Below are 18,427 nucleotides of genomic sequence, written 5' to 3' on the forward strand. Positions count from 1 at the left end.
CTATTCTCATGTTACGTTCCCTCATTACATATCACAGTCACTGGTTCATCAGGAAAAGTAATAATGCGTTGTAGAAAGAAAAAGTGTAAAGATAGTAGTGAATAATAAAGAGCAAATTCATTTGATTAAAACTTAAGAAATTGTTCAGACAAAGCACGGCTCGATGAATCGGGCATTTATTTTGAAACAAGTAAAGATTAAAATGAAACTACAGGAAATTTTAAATGCCTAAAACGGCTATAGAAGTAAATCTTGCCAAGCTACCCAAGGACTCTGCAGGCTCAGGATGGTGTGGCAGTCCAATTTCTGAGAACAGCTCCCTTTGCCACAATTTGAATAGTGAGGCCTTCTTCCTCCTCCTCCTCCTCAATTATGGCACAGCAATCCATGTCCTCATCTTCCAAAAATAAATTCTCCAACCCAGCGAGTGCTTCTTACTCTGCAGTTCCCTATATAGTGTCAGCCTGGTGAAAAGCTTGTTCCAAACATGGCACTGGCTGCTCAAGAGGGTAATATGGTCCATACTATGGAGGCGACCACTCCCTGTATGCTTGCCATATGTATTGGTATCTGAGCCCAAAGGTGGTACCATTATTTTTCAGCCGTATTGGTTTGGTGATACCTTAGAGGTTCTTTCCCAACCCTCTGCCAGGTTCGCATCCAGACCATGCTAGTATGCTTTCTATTTTGTTACTCCACCACTTATCCTTCTCGATGGCATTGACCCGTTTGATATGATGATAGGTTTCCCATCCTAGCCTTCTTCTATGTCCAATGGCCAGGATGGTTTGACTAGTGTAGATGGGGTTACGTCCATCTCCATAAATGATTACCTTTTGGCGGTTCCATTCAAATTTCACGGATTGATATAGTGTGGAAGGCACGGCTCCAGTGGTATGGATCCATGGATGGCCCAACAAAAGATTATATGAGGCTAGTATGTCAAGCACTTGGAATTCAACGTCGAACCAAGTGGGCCCCATCTGCAAAAAAGGTTAATTTCCCCGATTGTTGCCCTCTGGGACCCATCAAAAGCCTTCACATTCATGCTTCCTGTCTGTATTTCATGGAAACCTTTGTCCAACCTTTTCAGGGTGTCTAATGGACAAATATTTAAGCTCGAACCTCCATCAACCAATACCCTAGCAATGAACTTGTCTTCAAATTGTACCGTAATATTCAATGCTCGATTGTGATTCAGACCTTCGGGCGGAAGTTCATCTTCGTGGAAGATAATCTTATGGCTCTCCAACACTTGCCCAACCATGTTGGCCATTTCTCCACCAGTGATGTTATTGGGTACATAAGCCTCACTCAGTACTTTCATCAAAGCATTCTTGTGTGCCTCTGAATTTTGCAATAGTGAATGGATAGATATCTGCACAGGGACTTTGTTCAGATGGTCAACAATAGAGTATTACTTTTCCTGTACTTTCCTCCACAGGTTATCTAGCCCGGTCTCAATGATAGGCTGCCTAGCAGTGGCATCCTTACTTGAACCTCCCAGGTGTTCAGGTGTATAGACTCTTCCAGTTCTAGTCATCCCTTGTACAGCGTAAGATTCCTCTATCTTAGTCTTCCCCTTTCACCGAGCCTCGGCAACATAATCCCAGGGTATTGATTTTGAGTTGAAAGGGGGTGTGGTTGATACTGTCACAGTAAAAGGTGTGACCACTTCTACTTCAAATGGAGCGGAGGTGGCTGCGGGCGGAGCCACTTTTACTTTTAATGGAACTGATGCAGTCACCTCAACATCGATTGGTGCCTGAGTCTGAACCATAATATGAGTAAGTGTGACTGCAACCTTAAAGTCATCGCCTTCTCGAATAAGCTCAATTGACCCCTCAGGGTCCTATTCTTTATTTGTCTCTATCACGTGTACACCATCACCTCTGTGATCAGGGAGGGGATTGTTGCGGATATTAGGTATTGCTTCCTTTGCTTGTATGACCCTGTTGTCAATGAGCGTCTGGATCTTATCCTTCAATGTTCGGCATTCAGCAGTGATGTACCCTTTTATACCAGAATGGTACGCACAGGTTTTGTTCGGATTGACCCACTGGGATAGATTTTCTAATGCCACAGCGGGTATAAGAGTGACGTAGCCTGCGGCTTTCAACCTTTCATACAGTTGGTCGATGGGCTCAGCAGTGGAGGTGTATTGTCTGGGCGGCTTGCGGTCGATGTTGAGTCTTGGTATTGGATAATTTTGGCGAGCTGGTGGTGATTGAAAGTGAGATGGTTGGGAATTATAGGTGTGATGGACAGTGGCTGGTCGGGAATATCTGGGAGATGAAGGTTGATAAGTAGGCGGAGGTGTTTAATATATGGGTGGAGGCGTTTGATATGTAGGCGAAGTTGTTTGATATATGGGAGGTGTTTGATATGTGGGAAGAGGTGTTTGATGGTCCCTGGGCCACCATTACTGCCCCAACATCTCTTTTCTTCGATATGCCACCTGATTGTACTGCCTTATTTGTGGCCTACAGTGCCTCAAAATTCGTTACCATCCCGCTCTTGATTCCTTCCTCGATCCTTTCCCCAATTTGTTGATGTCGGAGAACTTGTGATTTTCGATAACCATCAATCTCTCATAATATTGTGGATCATGTTCCCTGACAAAGAACTTATTCATCTGTTCTTCATCTAGAGAGGGCCTGACCTTGGCTGCTTCTGACCTCCAACGAGTAGCATACTCGCGGAAAGTCTCAGTAGGTTTCTTCTTAAAGTTCTGAATGTTGAAGACATCCGATGCATTCTCTGTGTTAAACCTGAATCGGTCCATGAACTCTCACGCCATGCTTACCCAATTAGCCCATTTCTTGCTGATATACCAAGAGAAAGCATCCCCAGTAAGGCTCCTCATAAAGTGCTTCATCCGGATCTTTTCATCTTTCCCGACCCCAACAAGCTTGTCACAATAAGTCCTTAGATGAACCTTGGGATCACATGTACCATTGAACATCTCAAACTTGGGAGGTTTGTACCCCTCTGGCAGTTCGACATCTGGTTGTATGCACAGATCTTCATAGTTTAAACCTTTTATCCCTCTGTCGCCTTCAGCACCTTGAACTCGGCTTGTTAACTTCTTGAGTTCTTCAGCCATGTTTTTAATGAGCAGGTCCTTCTCGGAGGCCTCCGGTGCATATGAGATTGGTTGGGTAGAATGGGTTATAGTTTCCACGTATATAGGGTTGCTTTGATGGGTGCCAGGAACTTGGGTATAGTGATGGTCATTGGTGGAGTTTTGTGGATCGGGAATGAGTGGTGGTGTATTTTGGGGAGTATGGTAAGTGGTGGTTGGTAGGTACTGAATTGGTTGATGATGATATTGTGGTAGAGTTGGTATTGGGGGTGGAGTTACGTATTGATTTGGTGCGGGAGGATTTTGTGGTTGTTGGTTTTGCGTGTTCTAAAGAGGAGTTGGGTTCTTTGTGTTTTGTTGGTGGACATCGGGGACATTGAGGGTGAGTGACAGGTTTGCCAAGTTGCGTACCTGCTCAAGTTCTCCTTGTAGTTCTAGTATCTTTTGTTCCAACCTCAAAACCATGTCATTCGAGGCTGGAGTACTACGGCCATCGGAAGTCTCTGCGTTCTCAATATTTTCCTTTCAGATTCCACTTAAGCCGTCCATCTTTGTCTTTTCTTTTCCTTTTGTGTTGCTTGGAGGAGGAGGAGGTGGAGGGCCTCTGGATCTGGTATGATACGGTGATGAGGCCAGTATGAGTGAACCAACTTAAGGGATTGGGAATAATAATAAAAATAAGCAAAAACAAAAGGTAACAAGTTAGTGAGGATTCTGAAATGTTTGCAGTATTTAAACACATATTGCGGAAATATAAATTCATATCCTATTTTGGGAACCTTATTTGTGCCCGAGGTAGGCCTAGCAATAAATAAATTTGGAGAACGTTTAATGCCAATAAATGCTTCATTTCATAATATATAAAAAAAATAGACGAATCCCAAAACGACACTAATATAATAATAAGTCACTACTGGCACTTGGCCTTATTATATTTTTGGAAAAGCAAGTAAATTTAATCTACTTGGTCCCAAAAGAACCTTCCCCTGATTCGATCTTCCGAACTCCATCATACAGATCTCCCACCTCGTGCAGTCCCAACAGCAAATAGGCTCTAGCCAGATGTCCTCCCTCAGCTCCTTCAGCGTTCTGGCAATTTTCAATCCTTTTTATGACTTTGCCCTCCAGCTCCACTATTCCTCGCTCCAGATATTCCAGTTTCCTGTTATAAGTGATTGCCATCTCTTTCCACTCCTCGATCAACCTCACATTCCTCTCATGTATTTCCCGGTGCTCATTCTCAAAGTCATGGACCCTCTTGCGTAGCCTGTTGTATTTAACTTGTGCTTCAGCCTCCTCGTCTATGATTCTGTTCCCTCGACCAGTCCCTGGTGTCACCATTCCTTTCAGATTGTCCTCCAACCATGCCGGGTAGAGAGGCTCGCACCCTGTATGATACTTGTCTGGCTCAACAGTACTTTTTTCCATAATGATTTTGCAGTGCCACATGTGTTGAGCTTGGCACTTGTAAAGGACGTCGTCATCTTGGAAGTCTGCCCTGAAATGACTCATCTTGACAACCCTTGGTACAACCTGTTTACTGTCTGCTTGCCTCATAACTCACATAGGGACATATGGGTATATCCCCCTCAACCCGATCAGCACCAAGTGCGGAGCATACCTGGACCTGATAATAAACTCGTCTGTCAGGAACCATACAACCATCCACTACACATGTTCCTCAGTCAAATTGTCGAAGAACTCTACCCATTCTCTGGCACTTCCTGGCTGAGCAAATATGTCTGGAATGTAAGTCATCTTCTTAGGGTGATGGAAGGCAATGTGTTCGTTCCAAGCCCTTCGCGGAAATTCTTGACGATAGCGACCCTTTTGGAGATGCTTCAGCAACCATAACTGCAGCAACAAATTACAACCTTCGAAATACTTGACCCATCTTTGACAGCGCTCTAGGGCCCTGTAGATGTCGACTATGATCATAGGGACTATGGTATATGTCTGTCCATTAATCCCTTCCATTAGAGTTTTGGCGACCATGGCTAACCTAGTGTGGATTCTTCCATTTTTCATCGGGAACACTATCAGGTCTAGAAAGCACACAATGAATACAAATACACTGCGGTGGATGTAACCTAGAGAAGTGAGGGAGATCTCATCATGGTAAGTGCGGAAAGACTTTCTATGGCCATACCTCTCGTACAGATATTCGAAAGGTATGTAGGAATCCTTCAAGCACACTAGGTCGACATTTTTTTCCAGCCCCATCATCTTCAAAAATACCCTACCCATACGGTTTTCTGGTACCAAAAGCCCAAGACTGTCCCAAGTAAATCCTGCAAGTCCTCCTATTTCCTCTAGAAGTGGTGTCATCTCTATGTCACCGAAACGGAACGCAGCTCTTTCACTATCCCAGTATAAAGTGGCAGCATTTGTTGTTTGGCTCAATATCTAGCAAGGAAGGCAGATTACCCAGGTACTTTTTCACATGCTTCTTGTCACTTGAGAAAAGGTCCTCCCACCAATCTAGCAGCAATGGTGGGAAGTTGCTAACCATACCGAATCTGGGGACCTCGTGCCTCATTTTCTGCAAAACAAAAGAGTTAGACCTTACCCCTATCGGACTCGATTATTTATACATTTATGAACAACATATCGGCATTTAGTTCTCCAAATTAATGCACAGAACATGGTTGTGTCCGTTGGGATTATGAAAAACCCGATGGACTTTGGATAAGGCTAATCTTAAAGGATCATTATATGGACAACATAACTAATCCGACTAGGTTTGACCATGATGCATGCACAATTTTAACTAGAGTAAGGTTTTTATAGGGTTTTATACTGGTACCCTCAAGCGGACAACTCGAGGGGGAAGGCACGAAACTGTCGACTGCACCGCTGATCGACTGGTTTTACCGAAAATAAGCCTTTCCGAATTTAAGGGTAGGAAGTAGGAAGAGAGCAACCACTCATTAAAGCGCTGCTATAGGATTTGATACGCACGAGTGAAATACGATGCGGAGCATGATTTATGCAGCAATTAATAATATGTAGTCAAGTATTTTCACGTAGGAAAAATAAATACAACATTTAAATAATTGAAAGACAATTACAGGAAAAAGAAAACAAAGAGAGAAGGGTACGGGATAAAGCATGCTTGGATTAATTTGTAAAAGATAAGTTCGTTATGGTAAGAGCCTAAAAGGTATCCCCGGCAGAGTCGCCATGCTGTCACGCCTCCTTTTTTCCCTCCTCGCGAAGAGAGGTCCGGGTTTCGACATTTAATGGGATGTGATAACTCATTTCCTTTTGGGAATTGGGTGTTTGAAGAGTCGCCACCTAACGGATTATGGTGCGTTAGGCACCTAGAGTGATTAACTCTTGGGTTGGTCTGCATTACTAGAGATTAGGGCAAGGGCTCGAAGTAACCTCGAGGGGAAGGTGTTAGGAACCCCTCTTGGTCCACAACTGTGGGTCCCGACCGAACTTATATTCACGAATTAGTTCATTATAAGTAAACAGTTGAATCAAATAGGTTGCAAGTAAAGCACGTTGGATAACTCAAGTAATAAGGTAAAGATTTGGACAAGTTGTAAAACAAAGGTTTAAATAAAAAGGGAATTTTGGTAAAGGAGGGATCCTAGGTTGGTTAACCTATAGGATCACCCTACACAATGTCCAGTAAACACTCCTAAATGAGGGGTTACACGTGATATTAGCGCGTAGTCATCATATCATATATCTACCCTTCCCATCCCCTTAGTGGTCATGCAAAGCGAGTGTTTGGTCAGCGATTTCTATTGTGCGCTACTACCCGTTCCTTCTTAATGGTCCTAGAGGGAGTTAGGACATCTACCTATAGGTGGTTCTAGACATACCCCTAAGTCTTTAAAGGTGAAAATTCTATGGCGACAAGCAAAACACATAGGACTTCCTGCACATAAAAGGGAGCAATTAGGGGCTCAAAGTTTCCTCCTCAAACAAGACATATAAATAGCACGACTCAAGCACAATTAAGGGCTTCTATTAGACAGTATCTAAAGGTAGGATGTCTAGGTGAATATGTGGAAGACAAACATTTTACTTTTAGACCCAGAAGTAAGGACCCTAACAATTGCCTATTAGTCTTTAAAATCCTGTTAAGATCAAAAAGACATTAAGTAACAGAAATAGTTTTCAGAAATGCAGTTTTGAAAATGCCCTACAAGTTTTCCTATACGCGGAATACTAATGACTGTAATGTATATTAAGACAGGGCAGATTTTAAAACAGACTTTTGAAAATCCTATGGGCATGGTGTCTATTGGTAGATTAAGGCAGTTTTAAAGAACTTGTTTCAAGAAGAGTTAATTAAACCAATTCAGAAGTGAACTAGGCGTGGACCAAGTTAAATTATTCAGAACAGTTTAGATTGACAGGCAGAATTTCGAGTATGGTTTCCTATAGGCGTGATATCTAGCATTGATACTGATTTTAAAGGCTTTCGGGAATACACAAACACTTGTTGTAACAAAATCGGGGTTAAATTACATCCTATAGGCATGGCATCTATTAGCTAATCTGATTTTAAGACGTTGAAGGCGTGATTTCCATTACGGAATTATTTGAAACCTATAGGCATGGTTTCTAAACATGACAAGATGTAAATCCCTATAAACATGATTTCTACTTGGTAAGGCAATCAGATTTAAACATGAAGTCCTATGAGCATGATTTCTACTTGGTAAAGCAATTAGATTTAAACATGAAGTCCTATGAGCATGATTTCTACCCGTATTACCCCATAAATATGTATCTACCCATCCCTTTTACTAAATACCCCAATATTTGTTTACAAGTAATTACAGACCAATGAATGAATTACACAAGTAAATAAGAAAATAAGAAGCTATTCTATAGGGAGCCTTCTATTAGGCCCGGATGTCCAAAGCCTCCAATGGCCTCAAATGCCTCAATTTCATAGACAATGTCAGAGTCTGGGTGCATCAAAGTTCTCTAAGGATCTCAAGGATCCCGGGCAGTGCTTACACCTAGACTTAGTAACCAAAGATTGAACAAGTGCAGTGTGGAAAGGCCAGCCTCGGAATGCTAGAGTTCAGAGGGTTCTCAAGAGGATCCCAAGGCAGTACACATACTGGAGGGGGCAGAACTTATTGACTAGGAGTAGATTGAATGTTATTGACACAAGTTGAAAATTTTAGTGAAAACTATATTAAAAAGGAAGTCTGTTTGAAAGTAATTTAGTAAAACACAGAGACTGTTTAAAAAGAGATTGAAGAAATGAATAGAAGTCCAAACACAACACCTTAGGACAGGTTCATACACACCTAGGAGTCACAGTACCAAAGCAGGTTCAGTAGCCACAAATATGGGTCAAGGGGTTTGGGGGATACATAGGGCATATGATGGTAAGCACATAACAAGTAAGTGATAATTGGTATAGACATGCTCAGAAACACATAGAGGGATAATATACTGATTTTAAGGAAGGGAAGTATATAACATGCTAATATTGTAAACATTAACTACAAGTTTCACAACAAAACCACAAATAGAAGCAAACTAGAAATAGGATGAACTGAAACAATAAGAGAATCATATTGTTGTGGGAACTTTGAATTGAAACTAGAACATACAAGTAAAGAGGACCGTAAGCAAAGTGAAAGAACAGGAGAACACAATGGTTAGCTTTGGCTTGCAGCGGCTAACTTAGAGCAGTAGAAAGTAGCACAAAGAGAAAGCAGAAAGTTTTAAAGGTGAGAGATAGCTTTTTGAAGCAAGAGTGTTTGTATGCTGTGTTAATGAAGGACTGAGGTATTTATAGCTCGAAAGCAGGTAGCAAATAAGGTAAAAAAATCAAAGTCTATTAGTAATTAAGGAACTCAGAATCAGTCTGTCAGAAAATCAAGGCAAGTACTACACTTAAGTTAAGGGAATTAACTCAAACGGTAAGAACAAGTGATAAATAAGGAAAGAGATTAGTATACAACTAATAAAGAAAGATTCAAATTCAGTAAGTATAGGGTAGACAATTAGGGCCAAGTTCAGAAGGCTCTTATTAAGAAAATAATTCAGTAAGAATAAAGTACCATAACAAATAAGGTAGGAGAATCAGTTAATTTAAACAGACGAGGTAGAAATTTAGGGTTTAAAAGAAGATCTTTCAATCAAACCATAAAATAAGGAAATCAGAATCAATCAAGAGAAAGTTATGATTCCATACTCAACATATAAATAGAGTAAGTACAACTAGACGTAGCAAACAGGCAGGGTCAACAATATCGATAGAAAGAGGCAAGTCTTGAACAATCAAGATGAACATAATCACAGAGAGGTGGTATAAGTTAGGTTAGGAACTCGGTAAGAACATATTTGAAGCAAGGTAACCACAGAAACTTTAACAAGAATCGAGTAGTCATGCTAACACACAGAACCAAACAAAGAAGATAAAAAAAATTAGTGATATTTAAAAAGCAGTAAGAACATAGAATCAGTCGAGATATGCAAAGGATAGAAGTTTAAACATAAAAATCAATTTAAACAAAGTGTAGAAGAAGTTCCAAAAAAACCCTGACTTTTGAAGAAAGTGAAAACATCTTGAAATCGACGATTTTTGCAAAAGAGGTTCAAGAACAGTGTAAAATGTAAAAGGAACAGACTAGAATCGTTTAGAAATAGCACAGATCTAGGAGATATAAACAAAAATTAGGGTTTCAGAAGAAACCCAAGTAGAGATGGAAGAACCTATTTAGAAACTCAAAGATCGTAACAAATACAGTATGATTTTGCTCGAAATCACACCGGAGTAGCCATGAACAGCCAAAACAGCAAACCCTAGATGCAAGTCGACGTGGCCTAGGGCACTTGAAGGCCTCAGAAAAGATGAGCATGGCAATAGAGGAGCCGTTGGAGGCTTAGGTGTCGAAGGGTGGTCACCGGAGAAAATCGGAGAAGGGAGGCGGTTAAAAGGAGGCTAGGGATAGGTTGAGAGAAGAGAGGAGATGAGAGGATTTGAGGGCGACGGTGTGTAGAGAATGATTAAGGTTAGGGGTCGTTTAGGATTAAAAAAGGAAAGAAACAATACGGGTCATTGATCTTTCAGATCAACGGCCATGATCTAACGGGTTCTAGGTCGAGTAAGTGTGTATAGGGTCTGGGTCGGGTAATTTAGCCTGAAATTGGACTAGGTATTGGGTTCAATTTAGGCTACAATTGAAAGCCAAATCTGGCTATAGTTTAAATAGCCCATTTTCCCTGTATTAATTTATAATAAATAATAAACAATTTCTGGAAAATAATTTTATGTACCAATATGATTTAAAATATATATTTATTATTTTAAAAATATAGGGACCAATTTTACGCGTACAAAACGTAATTATACATTGAATGGGCTAATATTGCAATTATATGCAATTTAGCTTAAAAAGGGAAATTACATAAGTTGCCACCCGAACTATGGCCCAAATCCCGCTTGCACACTTTCTGTGGACCATAATAACCTTACACACGCAACCTTTCTAAAGTGTGCCTAGTACACACCTCCTTTGACTAGGTCTAAGCGTGTGTAATACAAACTGGACCAAGCGCGTGGACACTATTTCAAGACAATTTATGTCTTTAATAAACGGTCAAAAACACATTCTAACGACCCTTTTTAAAAGATTAAAAGGGCCTTAACCCATTTCTATCTATACTAACCCGATTTTCATCTTCTTCTTCCTCCTTGAAAGCTCTAAATTGAAGAAAATTTTATCTTCTTGAAGCCAAAATTTATTCCTCTTCTTGAAGCTCGAAGCCAATATTACAATCTTCTTCTATTTCTTCCTTCTCTTGTTTGACATAAGGGTTAAATTTCTAGGGCTCAATTTTAAGGTTTGGAAAAATGCATAATCTGAGAAAATTTTGCTATTGTGGTGAAGAAGCTGTGGTGATACAGTCATCGAGTGTTGATAATCCGGGTCGTCGATTTTACAGATGTCCATTTTATGAGGTAAATATCAATTGTACTTTTCTAATCGATTTTATATTCCGTAATAATTTTCTCTCTTCAATTTTTTAGAGGGACAGACGATCGGCATGTAATTTCTTTATGTGGTTTGACCCCCAACTCCAGAGCACTTGAAAATGGTAATTTTGGGGCTGCTGAAGAAGAAGAGGGCATTTGATGCATTGTTGAAGGAAAATAGAAACCAAAGAAATTGGAGGAGATTGTGTGTGCTGATTTTAATTGCAATTGTGTTGAAGTTGATTGTGTTAGGTAGTTCTAAAGATTGTTATATAATGTAAGAAAATGAATGAAGTATTTTGGTAGATTTTGTATCCCTTTGTTAGAAATGAATGAAATCTTTTGGCAATTGTTAATGTTGTTTTGTTTGAGTTTGTTGTTGTGTGAGTTGAATGATTTTTTTTGACAATAGTTAATGTTGTTTCATTTGACTTTGTTGCTGTGTGAGCTAATAGTGCAGTTAAAACACACCTCAAATTGTGATTGATAAAATACTGAAACACAGTCAAATAGTGGCTGATATACAGCTCAAATGCTAAAATTTTCCAGAAATAATAGCATACAAAAATGACAGCACAAATGCTTAACAACATACCAAAATAACAGCATTCATACAACACTAAAGACACATCTGCCCAGAAATTATCAAACAACACTAAAAATATATTTCATCATTGAGTAAAGGTGTTCATTATAGTCACCTAATAGCAGCAGCCTGCCTTAACAAAAATATACGCTGCCCAGTTTTACAGCATACCAAAATAACAACAGGCTGCCTTAACAAAATAACAACACTAACAGCAAACCTAAATAGCAGTTCCAAATTAACCTAACAGCAGTTCCAAAATAAATTACAGTTCCAAAGGGAAATTACAGTAGTTCCAAAATAAATTAACAGTGAAAATAACAGAATTCAATGGTTGTTCTGGGATGGCTGGGATGATGAACTTGCTTGACATAAATTGGATTGAGATGAGGCAGTTCTGAAACGAGTTGCAGCAGTTCTTTCAAGTTGTCTTCTAGTAATGGCTGGTCTACCATTCCATTTTACACCACTTCTTGGCTTGTATGCACACTCCAGAATATTTTCCGAGGACCTCTTTTCACTACCATGAGAGACCACTCTTGGCTTACCTCCACAGACTGCCAAAAACAGAAAATATTCAGTAAAGTTGTTAAAGCAAAAAAGATATAAAATTAACTTTGAACTACTTACTGAAAAACTTGTGAACCCACTGCTTGATTGAAATAGTCCAAACCCAGAACTTCCCCTACCACTACCAGTTCCTCTTCCTCTACTAGCAGCAGTTCCTCTTCCTCTACCAGCAGCAGCAGGGGTAGAAGTAGTTGGAGTTCCTGTTCCTCTTGCTCTGCCTCTTCCTCTTCCTCCACATCTTTGGATATATGAAGCATTTGCTGGAGTAGAATCTGCAGGCCTTGCTTTCTTAGGGCAGCTCCTCTTGTTGTGTCCATATCCACCACAGTTTGAATATGTCATCTCCATACCCCTTCTTGAAAGCTTTCCAGAAGTAGGATGTTCAGTTTCTTCTCTTCTTCTTTGGTCTGCCAGGCATCTTTTTAATTGTTGGGGGTTCAATTGGTGGATTGGTAGATGTTGGCCACATCTGCATGTTTGACACAGGCTGGATGAATGTTGAATATGCCTTCAGATAGGTGGATTTGTTGTACCTGTGAGATATGTAGTTAATTGGGTCAAGGTTCTTGAAATGCATAGCAGCAATGACATGAGAACTAGGGATACCCTTCAGCATCCATGACCTGCATGTACAAGTTTGAGCTTGCATATTCACACAATGCTTCAGCACCACTCTTAATGAGGTATCCTCAACCTCATAGCCATATTCACCATTCCAATTTAGCTTAAAAATACCAAATGCAATTAAAAAATGCATAAAAAATATATTATCTATATTTTGGCATAAATATAGGAATTAAATGACTAAATCCTCATAACAATAATTTAGGAAATAATTATTGGGGATTTTATGAATAAAAAGGAAGGAAATAAATCAATTTAAATCCTTAAAATTATGGAAAAAATTATAAAATCCTTGTGCATGCTTATATATGCATGTATATGCTATTTTGAAGGTATTTATGCATATTTAAAATATATAGAAAAAAATTGGGTATCAACAACTTGTATATTGTGGGATCGTTACTACATGTTAGTTTTCCCTTTCGTTGAACTGTTCCCTTTATGCCTTTCATTTCCTTACTGTGGTTATTCCTTGTGAACTGGTTATATCGTTTCCTTATGATTTAAAGTTTTGAAGTGGATTCACTCGTTCTATTTTGTATTACTGTCATTGTTGTGTTGTGTTGGTGGTGTTGGTGCACGAGGTCTCTGTCGTGCGGTTGTTGTTGTGGGGTTGCACGAGGTTTCTATTGTGCTATTGCACCTCGCCCTGCTCCTCAATGATAGGATCCCCCGCAGGATCTGCCGGTGGTGCTACTGGAACAGCTCTGGGACGCCCTCGGGCCGGTGCCCTCCCCTGGCCTCTGCCTCGGCCTCTAGCAATGGGGGAGCAGCTCCTCCTGGGTCTGGAACATCTGCAGTGCACGTCCTCACCATCTGTGAGAGAATAGAAGAAGAAAATTTAGTATACCAACCATAGCACAATAGGAAACGAATAAAGAGTAGTTTCCTAACACCCTATAGCATCTCGAAGATAAATACAAACGTCTCCGTACCAATCCGCAAGACTCTATTAGGTTTGCCCATGACTTGTGAGACCTACATGAACCTAGTGCTCATACCATTTTGTCACGACTCAATTTCATTATAGGTCATGATGGCACCCAACACCGTTATCAGGCAAGCCAACCTGAAGATATTAGTGAGTTCTCATTTATTTTTACCAATACAATTCCAGCCTTTTCTTAACTTAGATTTAAAACAAGTGATAATTAGCAACTCATAATAATAGATATACAACCCAAAAGAATAGTCTACCAATGTGTGTGCCAGGAACTAGTGTCACAAGTACTAGGGCGACTAGTAGAATGTGCAAAATATCACTATCCTACTGCCTGAAACAGGATAGACAGTACATAATAATAACAAAAGAAGAGAACTATAGTATGCTACTGAACGGCTTAGAAGGGGGCAGCTCACCGTGAGATCTTGATCAGGAATTAGGAACGTGCGCCGGAGGGGTAACTAGATGCACCTACCTCAGATCCTGTACAATTAAGTACAGAAGCGTAGTATGAGTACATAAACAACATGTACCCAGCAAGTATCCAGTCTAACCTCGAAGAAGTAGTGATGAGGGGTCGACTTGACACTTACTAAGGTCAATATCAATAATATTTAAAGATTACACTTAGTATGGATAACATGGATATAATGACAAAACTCAGAATTTAAGGAGAACAATATATCAGTTTCAGTCATGTCTTATAATAGTAGCACTCCAAGGAATTTAACAGAGTAAGTCATGGATAAAATTTCACATAAATATCATGCACACATTATGCCGAGGTCGTACGGCCCGGTCCAACATAAAAGAAATTGTGCACTGCCAGAGGGTCGAATGGCGCGAACCACAAATGCATCTATTTCTACCGAGGCGATCAGCCCGATCCACAAATATCAATTATTATCAAGAAGGCACATAAAGGGGCATTCATAGTCAAATAAATTCATACAAGTTCTCAAGTAAGTGCATACGTTCGTTTATATTTATTTTCAATCCCTAACATGTCCTATGTGATTTCATTAGTATGTAAGAATATAAGCATTTGCAAGTATGGCATGATACGAGTCCTAAATTACCCGAACAATTAGCATAACAGTAGTTACGCACGGACTCTCGTCACCACGTACGTACGTAGTCCCCACAGACAATCACATACATCTATTAGATTCACTTAGGGGTTTATTTTCCTCTTACGAGGTTAGAAAGGAGACTCACCTCGCTCCAAATCTTACTTCCAATGTCAAGAACGTGCTCAAACCCTCAATTTGGAGCCGAACGATCCAAAACTAATTAAACGGGGTAAGAACTAGTCAATACAAGCTCAAGAGTTCATATTCTAACTATTAAAGTAATTCCCCAACCTTAAATAGAAGTTTTCTAAAATCCATCCCCGGACCCACGTGCCCGGATTCCAAAATTATTTTAGGAAAGGTATTACTCATAACCTAAGAATCAAGAATATATGATTTTTACTTTATTCCATAACAAATTTTGTGTTTAAATCTTGTTTTTATCAAAACCCTAGGTTTTACTCTAATCCCATGATTTTTCACTAATCTTTATGTGTTAATCTACCCAAAACCCAAGTATTAAACTCACATTAAGTAGAAATAACTTACCTCACAATGCTAGATTGAAATCCTCTCTTTGGAATCTCCCAAATTGCCCAAACAATGAAGGAAATATATCAAAAATGACACATTCCCGTATTAAATGAAGGCACTGCCTTCAGCGATTTCCGCACCTACAATTAGGAAACCACATCTGCGGTCTCGCTTCTGCGAGGGAACGTCCGCATCTGCGGAGTTGGGCTGGGCTGGCTGGGACCGCTTCTGCGGTCTGGAGGTCGCTCCTGCAGTTCCGCTTCTGCAGAAAAGGAGCCGCATCTGCGGTTCCTAGGCTCCTCCCCCTTGGTCATACCTGCGAGGGCTCGACCGCTTCTGCGGTCTCGCACCTGCGGCTGACCAACCGCAGGTGCAGTTATGACAGATACCAGGAGCTTCAGCTCCTTCCAAAAATTTTCAACTTCACTCGAGCCTCGTCCGATTGACGCTCGAGGCCCCGGGTCCCCGCCCGAACATACCGATAAGTTTGAAATCATAAAACGGACTTGCTCGAACCCTCGGAACGCCCAAAACAATGTTAAATCTAAGAATCACTCCCTAAAACCAATTGAATCAAACTTATGAACTTCAAGTTCTTCAATTTACTTCTAATGCGACGAAACACACTTATATTACTCGGATTGACACCAAATTTTGCGTGCAAGTCTTAAATGGAAATATAGAACTATTCTCGGTCTCGGAACTCCGTTCGGACCTCGATAACACAAAAACCCGCTCCAAGCCAAATTTTAAGAACTTTAAAATACTTAAAGAACCAACTTTCACTATTACGCGCCAAAATGCTCTGGGGTCATCCAAAACCCGATCCGTACATATGTCCAAGTCCAAAATCATCATACGAACCTATTGGAACCGTCAAATCTTGATTCCGGAGTCGTTTACTCAAAATATTGACCGAAGTCAAACTTGGCCTTTTAAGCACCTTAAGGAACCAAGTGTTCCGATTTCAACCCAAACTTTTCCAAATCTCAAACCAACCATCCCCGCAAGTCATAAATCAGTTAAAGCAAGTACGGACAATCTTATTTAGGGGAACGGGATTCTAGAAAGCAAAACAACCGGTCGAGTCGTTATAGTATGCCCAAGACCATATACAACATCACATTTTCTCGGCAAAAGTCAGATAATACACAATACATGCATGTTGAATTAAGTTAGGAGAACATTTGATCTAGCAACAACACCATACCCATGGCAAATCCAGAGTCGAACCCTGGCATTACAACCAATACAAAAACCTCTAATCCAAAAGTTACACCGCCAGTTACTGCTTTCTTCTTCCTTATCTCTGCTACAACATTTCTTGACTCAGCGTCCAACACTTTGCATGATCGGTTTGCATATGACCCTTCAATAATATAAGAATATCTCTTCTTAGATATTCCTTGATAATAAACATGGGCAAGAACGTTGACATTACTATGTAAAATCTTCATTTGTTTCTTTACAGAGAATATAGGCTTCTTTCTTGACGATGAAGACTTGCTACTACTACTGTTGTAATTATCATCCCCAACTTCTCCTTCATAAATGAACCAATTGTTGTCTACTAGCCTTAGCTTCTGCTAGAAAAAGAAGAAAAATAAATTAAGTTCGAGTTTATAATCTGTGCTGACGGTATAAATTTCAGGTTAGATTGATCAGTAATAAACAATATGTAACTTTTTCTATCGATCGGGTCTTCTATAATAACTTCAAAAATATGATAACAACATATTATAATACGTTAAATTACCTTCTGTGTCATTTAATTTACAGGGAAAAAAACCTTCTTATTTGCATATTAACCGTTTATCTACTAGCCTTATATTAGGTTCTGCCAACTCATGACACACGAACAAAAAAAATCAAGTATGTAGTACATATACAGCTAATATACTACTATAGTTGTAACGACGATAAAAAATCAAGCTAATCAATGTTCACTTATAGTAGTAGTATTTGTTATGCTTGTTAAAATGGTTTTAACTTATGGTAAATTTCTTGTACGTCAGCCCCGTTGAAAAAAGAGTTAAACAAACTTCATGCACCAACCAAGGGCTAATGTAGTCTTTCCGCTGCGGGTTCAATTGATCGTATAATTTTTGATACTGAGTATGAATTTATATGTAAAAATATTCTAGAATTTCAATAAAAATTAGATTTGAACCAATAATTTTGATTGTACAATGAGTGCAATGCTAAAATTCTTAAAAGATGAACTCTTTAAATTTAAATTCTGGATCCGCTTCAAGAAAGCCAACAGCCGCAAAAGAACAGAAAAGTTTCTTGTACTAATTTGATATATGTATGACAATGTCAAATAAACCAAATACTGTTTACACAGATAATAAAAACAAAAAAACTAATGCTTAGCATATAAAGTAGTATATACTTATTTTAACTAATGAGCTTAATGTAATACTAGTACTATATATAAAAATAATTCTCTATACTGAAGATGTATAAGTAATTACCTTATGGCGACATATGGTTAGGATAGGTTTTCCAGAGCCATCCATGAGAGTGATTTGACCGCGGCGGCCGGAATAATTATCAACCCTATACACTAAACTACCATCAGATCCAATTACTGTGAAACCTTTACAGCTGAAAATTAGTGATTTTCTCCAAACTGTTAAAGATATACATGATGATGAAGTTGAAGTAGTTGTAGCTAATTCCCTGCAGCTATTGTTATTCATATCTTGTTGATCTGATTCTTGATTTTGTGGATTGACTGATCTGAAACTTATTGATTTTAAAAAGAGAAGCATTTCTACTTTTGTTTGTGTTTTGGAACTTTTTTGCTAACGTAAGAGAAGATCATCTTTGGAGGAAAATGAGATATTTATAGAAGCAATAAAGGTTTTTGTTTTTTGGCTGTATATTTCTAATTATTTATCGTATTGTTTGTAAAGAGGGAGACAAATTTAAATAACACGTGCCTTTTGGGCATTGGTCGAGGCAGTATATTTTTTTTCTCTAACACAAATTCCAAAAGAGACCACCTTACATTTACCTAACGCGATGCCCCATGCATTAA

At 39.4% G+C, this 18,427-nt stretch overlaps 2 protein-coding genes across 4 annotated transcripts; both read right to left on the minus strand.

Annotated features, from left to right (window-relative positions):
• Nucleotides 1-11,851: 11,851 nt before the first annotated feature.
• On the minus strand, nt 11,852-13,015 carry LOC138874560 (uncharacterized). Its single transcript, XM_070153219.1, has 2 exons — nt 12,268-13,015; nt 11,852-12,194 (listed from the first exon to the last, which is right to left on the minus strand). Exons 1-2 carry the CDS (start codon nt 12,553-12,555, stop codon nt 12,099-12,101), a joined length of 384 nt encoding a protein of 127 aa, XP_070009320.1. The 5' UTR covers nt 12,556-13,015; the 3' UTR covers nt 11,852-12,098.
• Nucleotides 13,016-13,031: 16 nt separating this feature from the next.
• On the minus strand, nt 13,032-18,222 carry LOC104229209 (protein LURP-one-related 17). Of its 3 annotated transcripts, none has more exons than XM_070153218.1 (4): nt 17,859-18,222; nt 16,592-16,967; nt 14,191-14,257; nt 13,032-13,647 (listed from the first exon to the last, which is right to left on the minus strand). In XM_070153218.1, the coding sequence occupies exons 1-3, from the start codon at nt 18,156-18,158 to the stop codon at nt 14,211-14,213; spliced, it is 723 nt and encodes a 240-aa protein (XP_070009319.1). In that variant the 5' UTR covers nt 18,159-18,222; the 3' UTR covers nt 13,032-13,647; nt 14,191-14,210. The 3 variants fall into 3 exon arrangements, with proteins under 3 accessions (XP_070009319.1, XP_009780097.2, XP_009780096.1); XM_009781795.2 differs by having other exon boundaries at nt 13,044-13,647; nt 16,592-16,964; XM_009781794.1 differs by lacking the exons at nt 13,032-13,647; nt 14,191-14,257 and having other exon boundaries at nt 16,479-16,967.
• Nucleotides 18,223-18,427: the final 205 nt, after the last annotated feature.

Source organism: Nicotiana sylvestris, chromosome 8 (assembly GCF_000393655.2).
Source record: "Nicotiana sylvestris chromosome 8, ASM39365v2, whole genome shotgun sequence".
Lineage (NCBI taxonomy): Eukaryota > Viridiplantae > Streptophyta > Magnoliopsida > Solanales > Solanaceae > Nicotiana > Nicotiana sylvestris.

What these genes read in the sequence shown, in the direction of transcription:
- LOC104229209 (XM_070153218.1), bottom strand. Translation starts at nt 18,158, where the DNA reads ATGCTTCTCTTTTTAAAATCAATAAGTTTCAGATCAGTCAATCCACAA. An exon ending in TAACCATATGTCGCCATAAG is followed by an intron (nt 16,968 to 17,858) that starts GTAATTACTTAT and finishes TTCTTTTTCTAG; the next exon opens with CAGAAGCTAAGGCTAGTAGA. An exon ending in CGACTCTGGATTTGCCATGG is followed by an intron (nt 14,258 to 16,591) that starts GTATGGTGTTGT and finishes TTAATTGTACAG; the next exon opens with GATCTGAGGTAGGTGCATCT.
- LOC138874560 (XM_070153219.1), bottom strand. Translation starts at nt 12,555, where the DNA reads ATGGAGATGACATATTCAAACTGTGGTGGATATGGACACAACAAGAGG. An exon ending in GTGGGTTCACAAGTTTTTCA is followed by an intron (nt 12,195 to 12,267) that starts GTAAGTAGTTCA and finishes TGTTTTTGGCAG; the next exon opens with TCTGTGGAGGTAAGCCAAGA.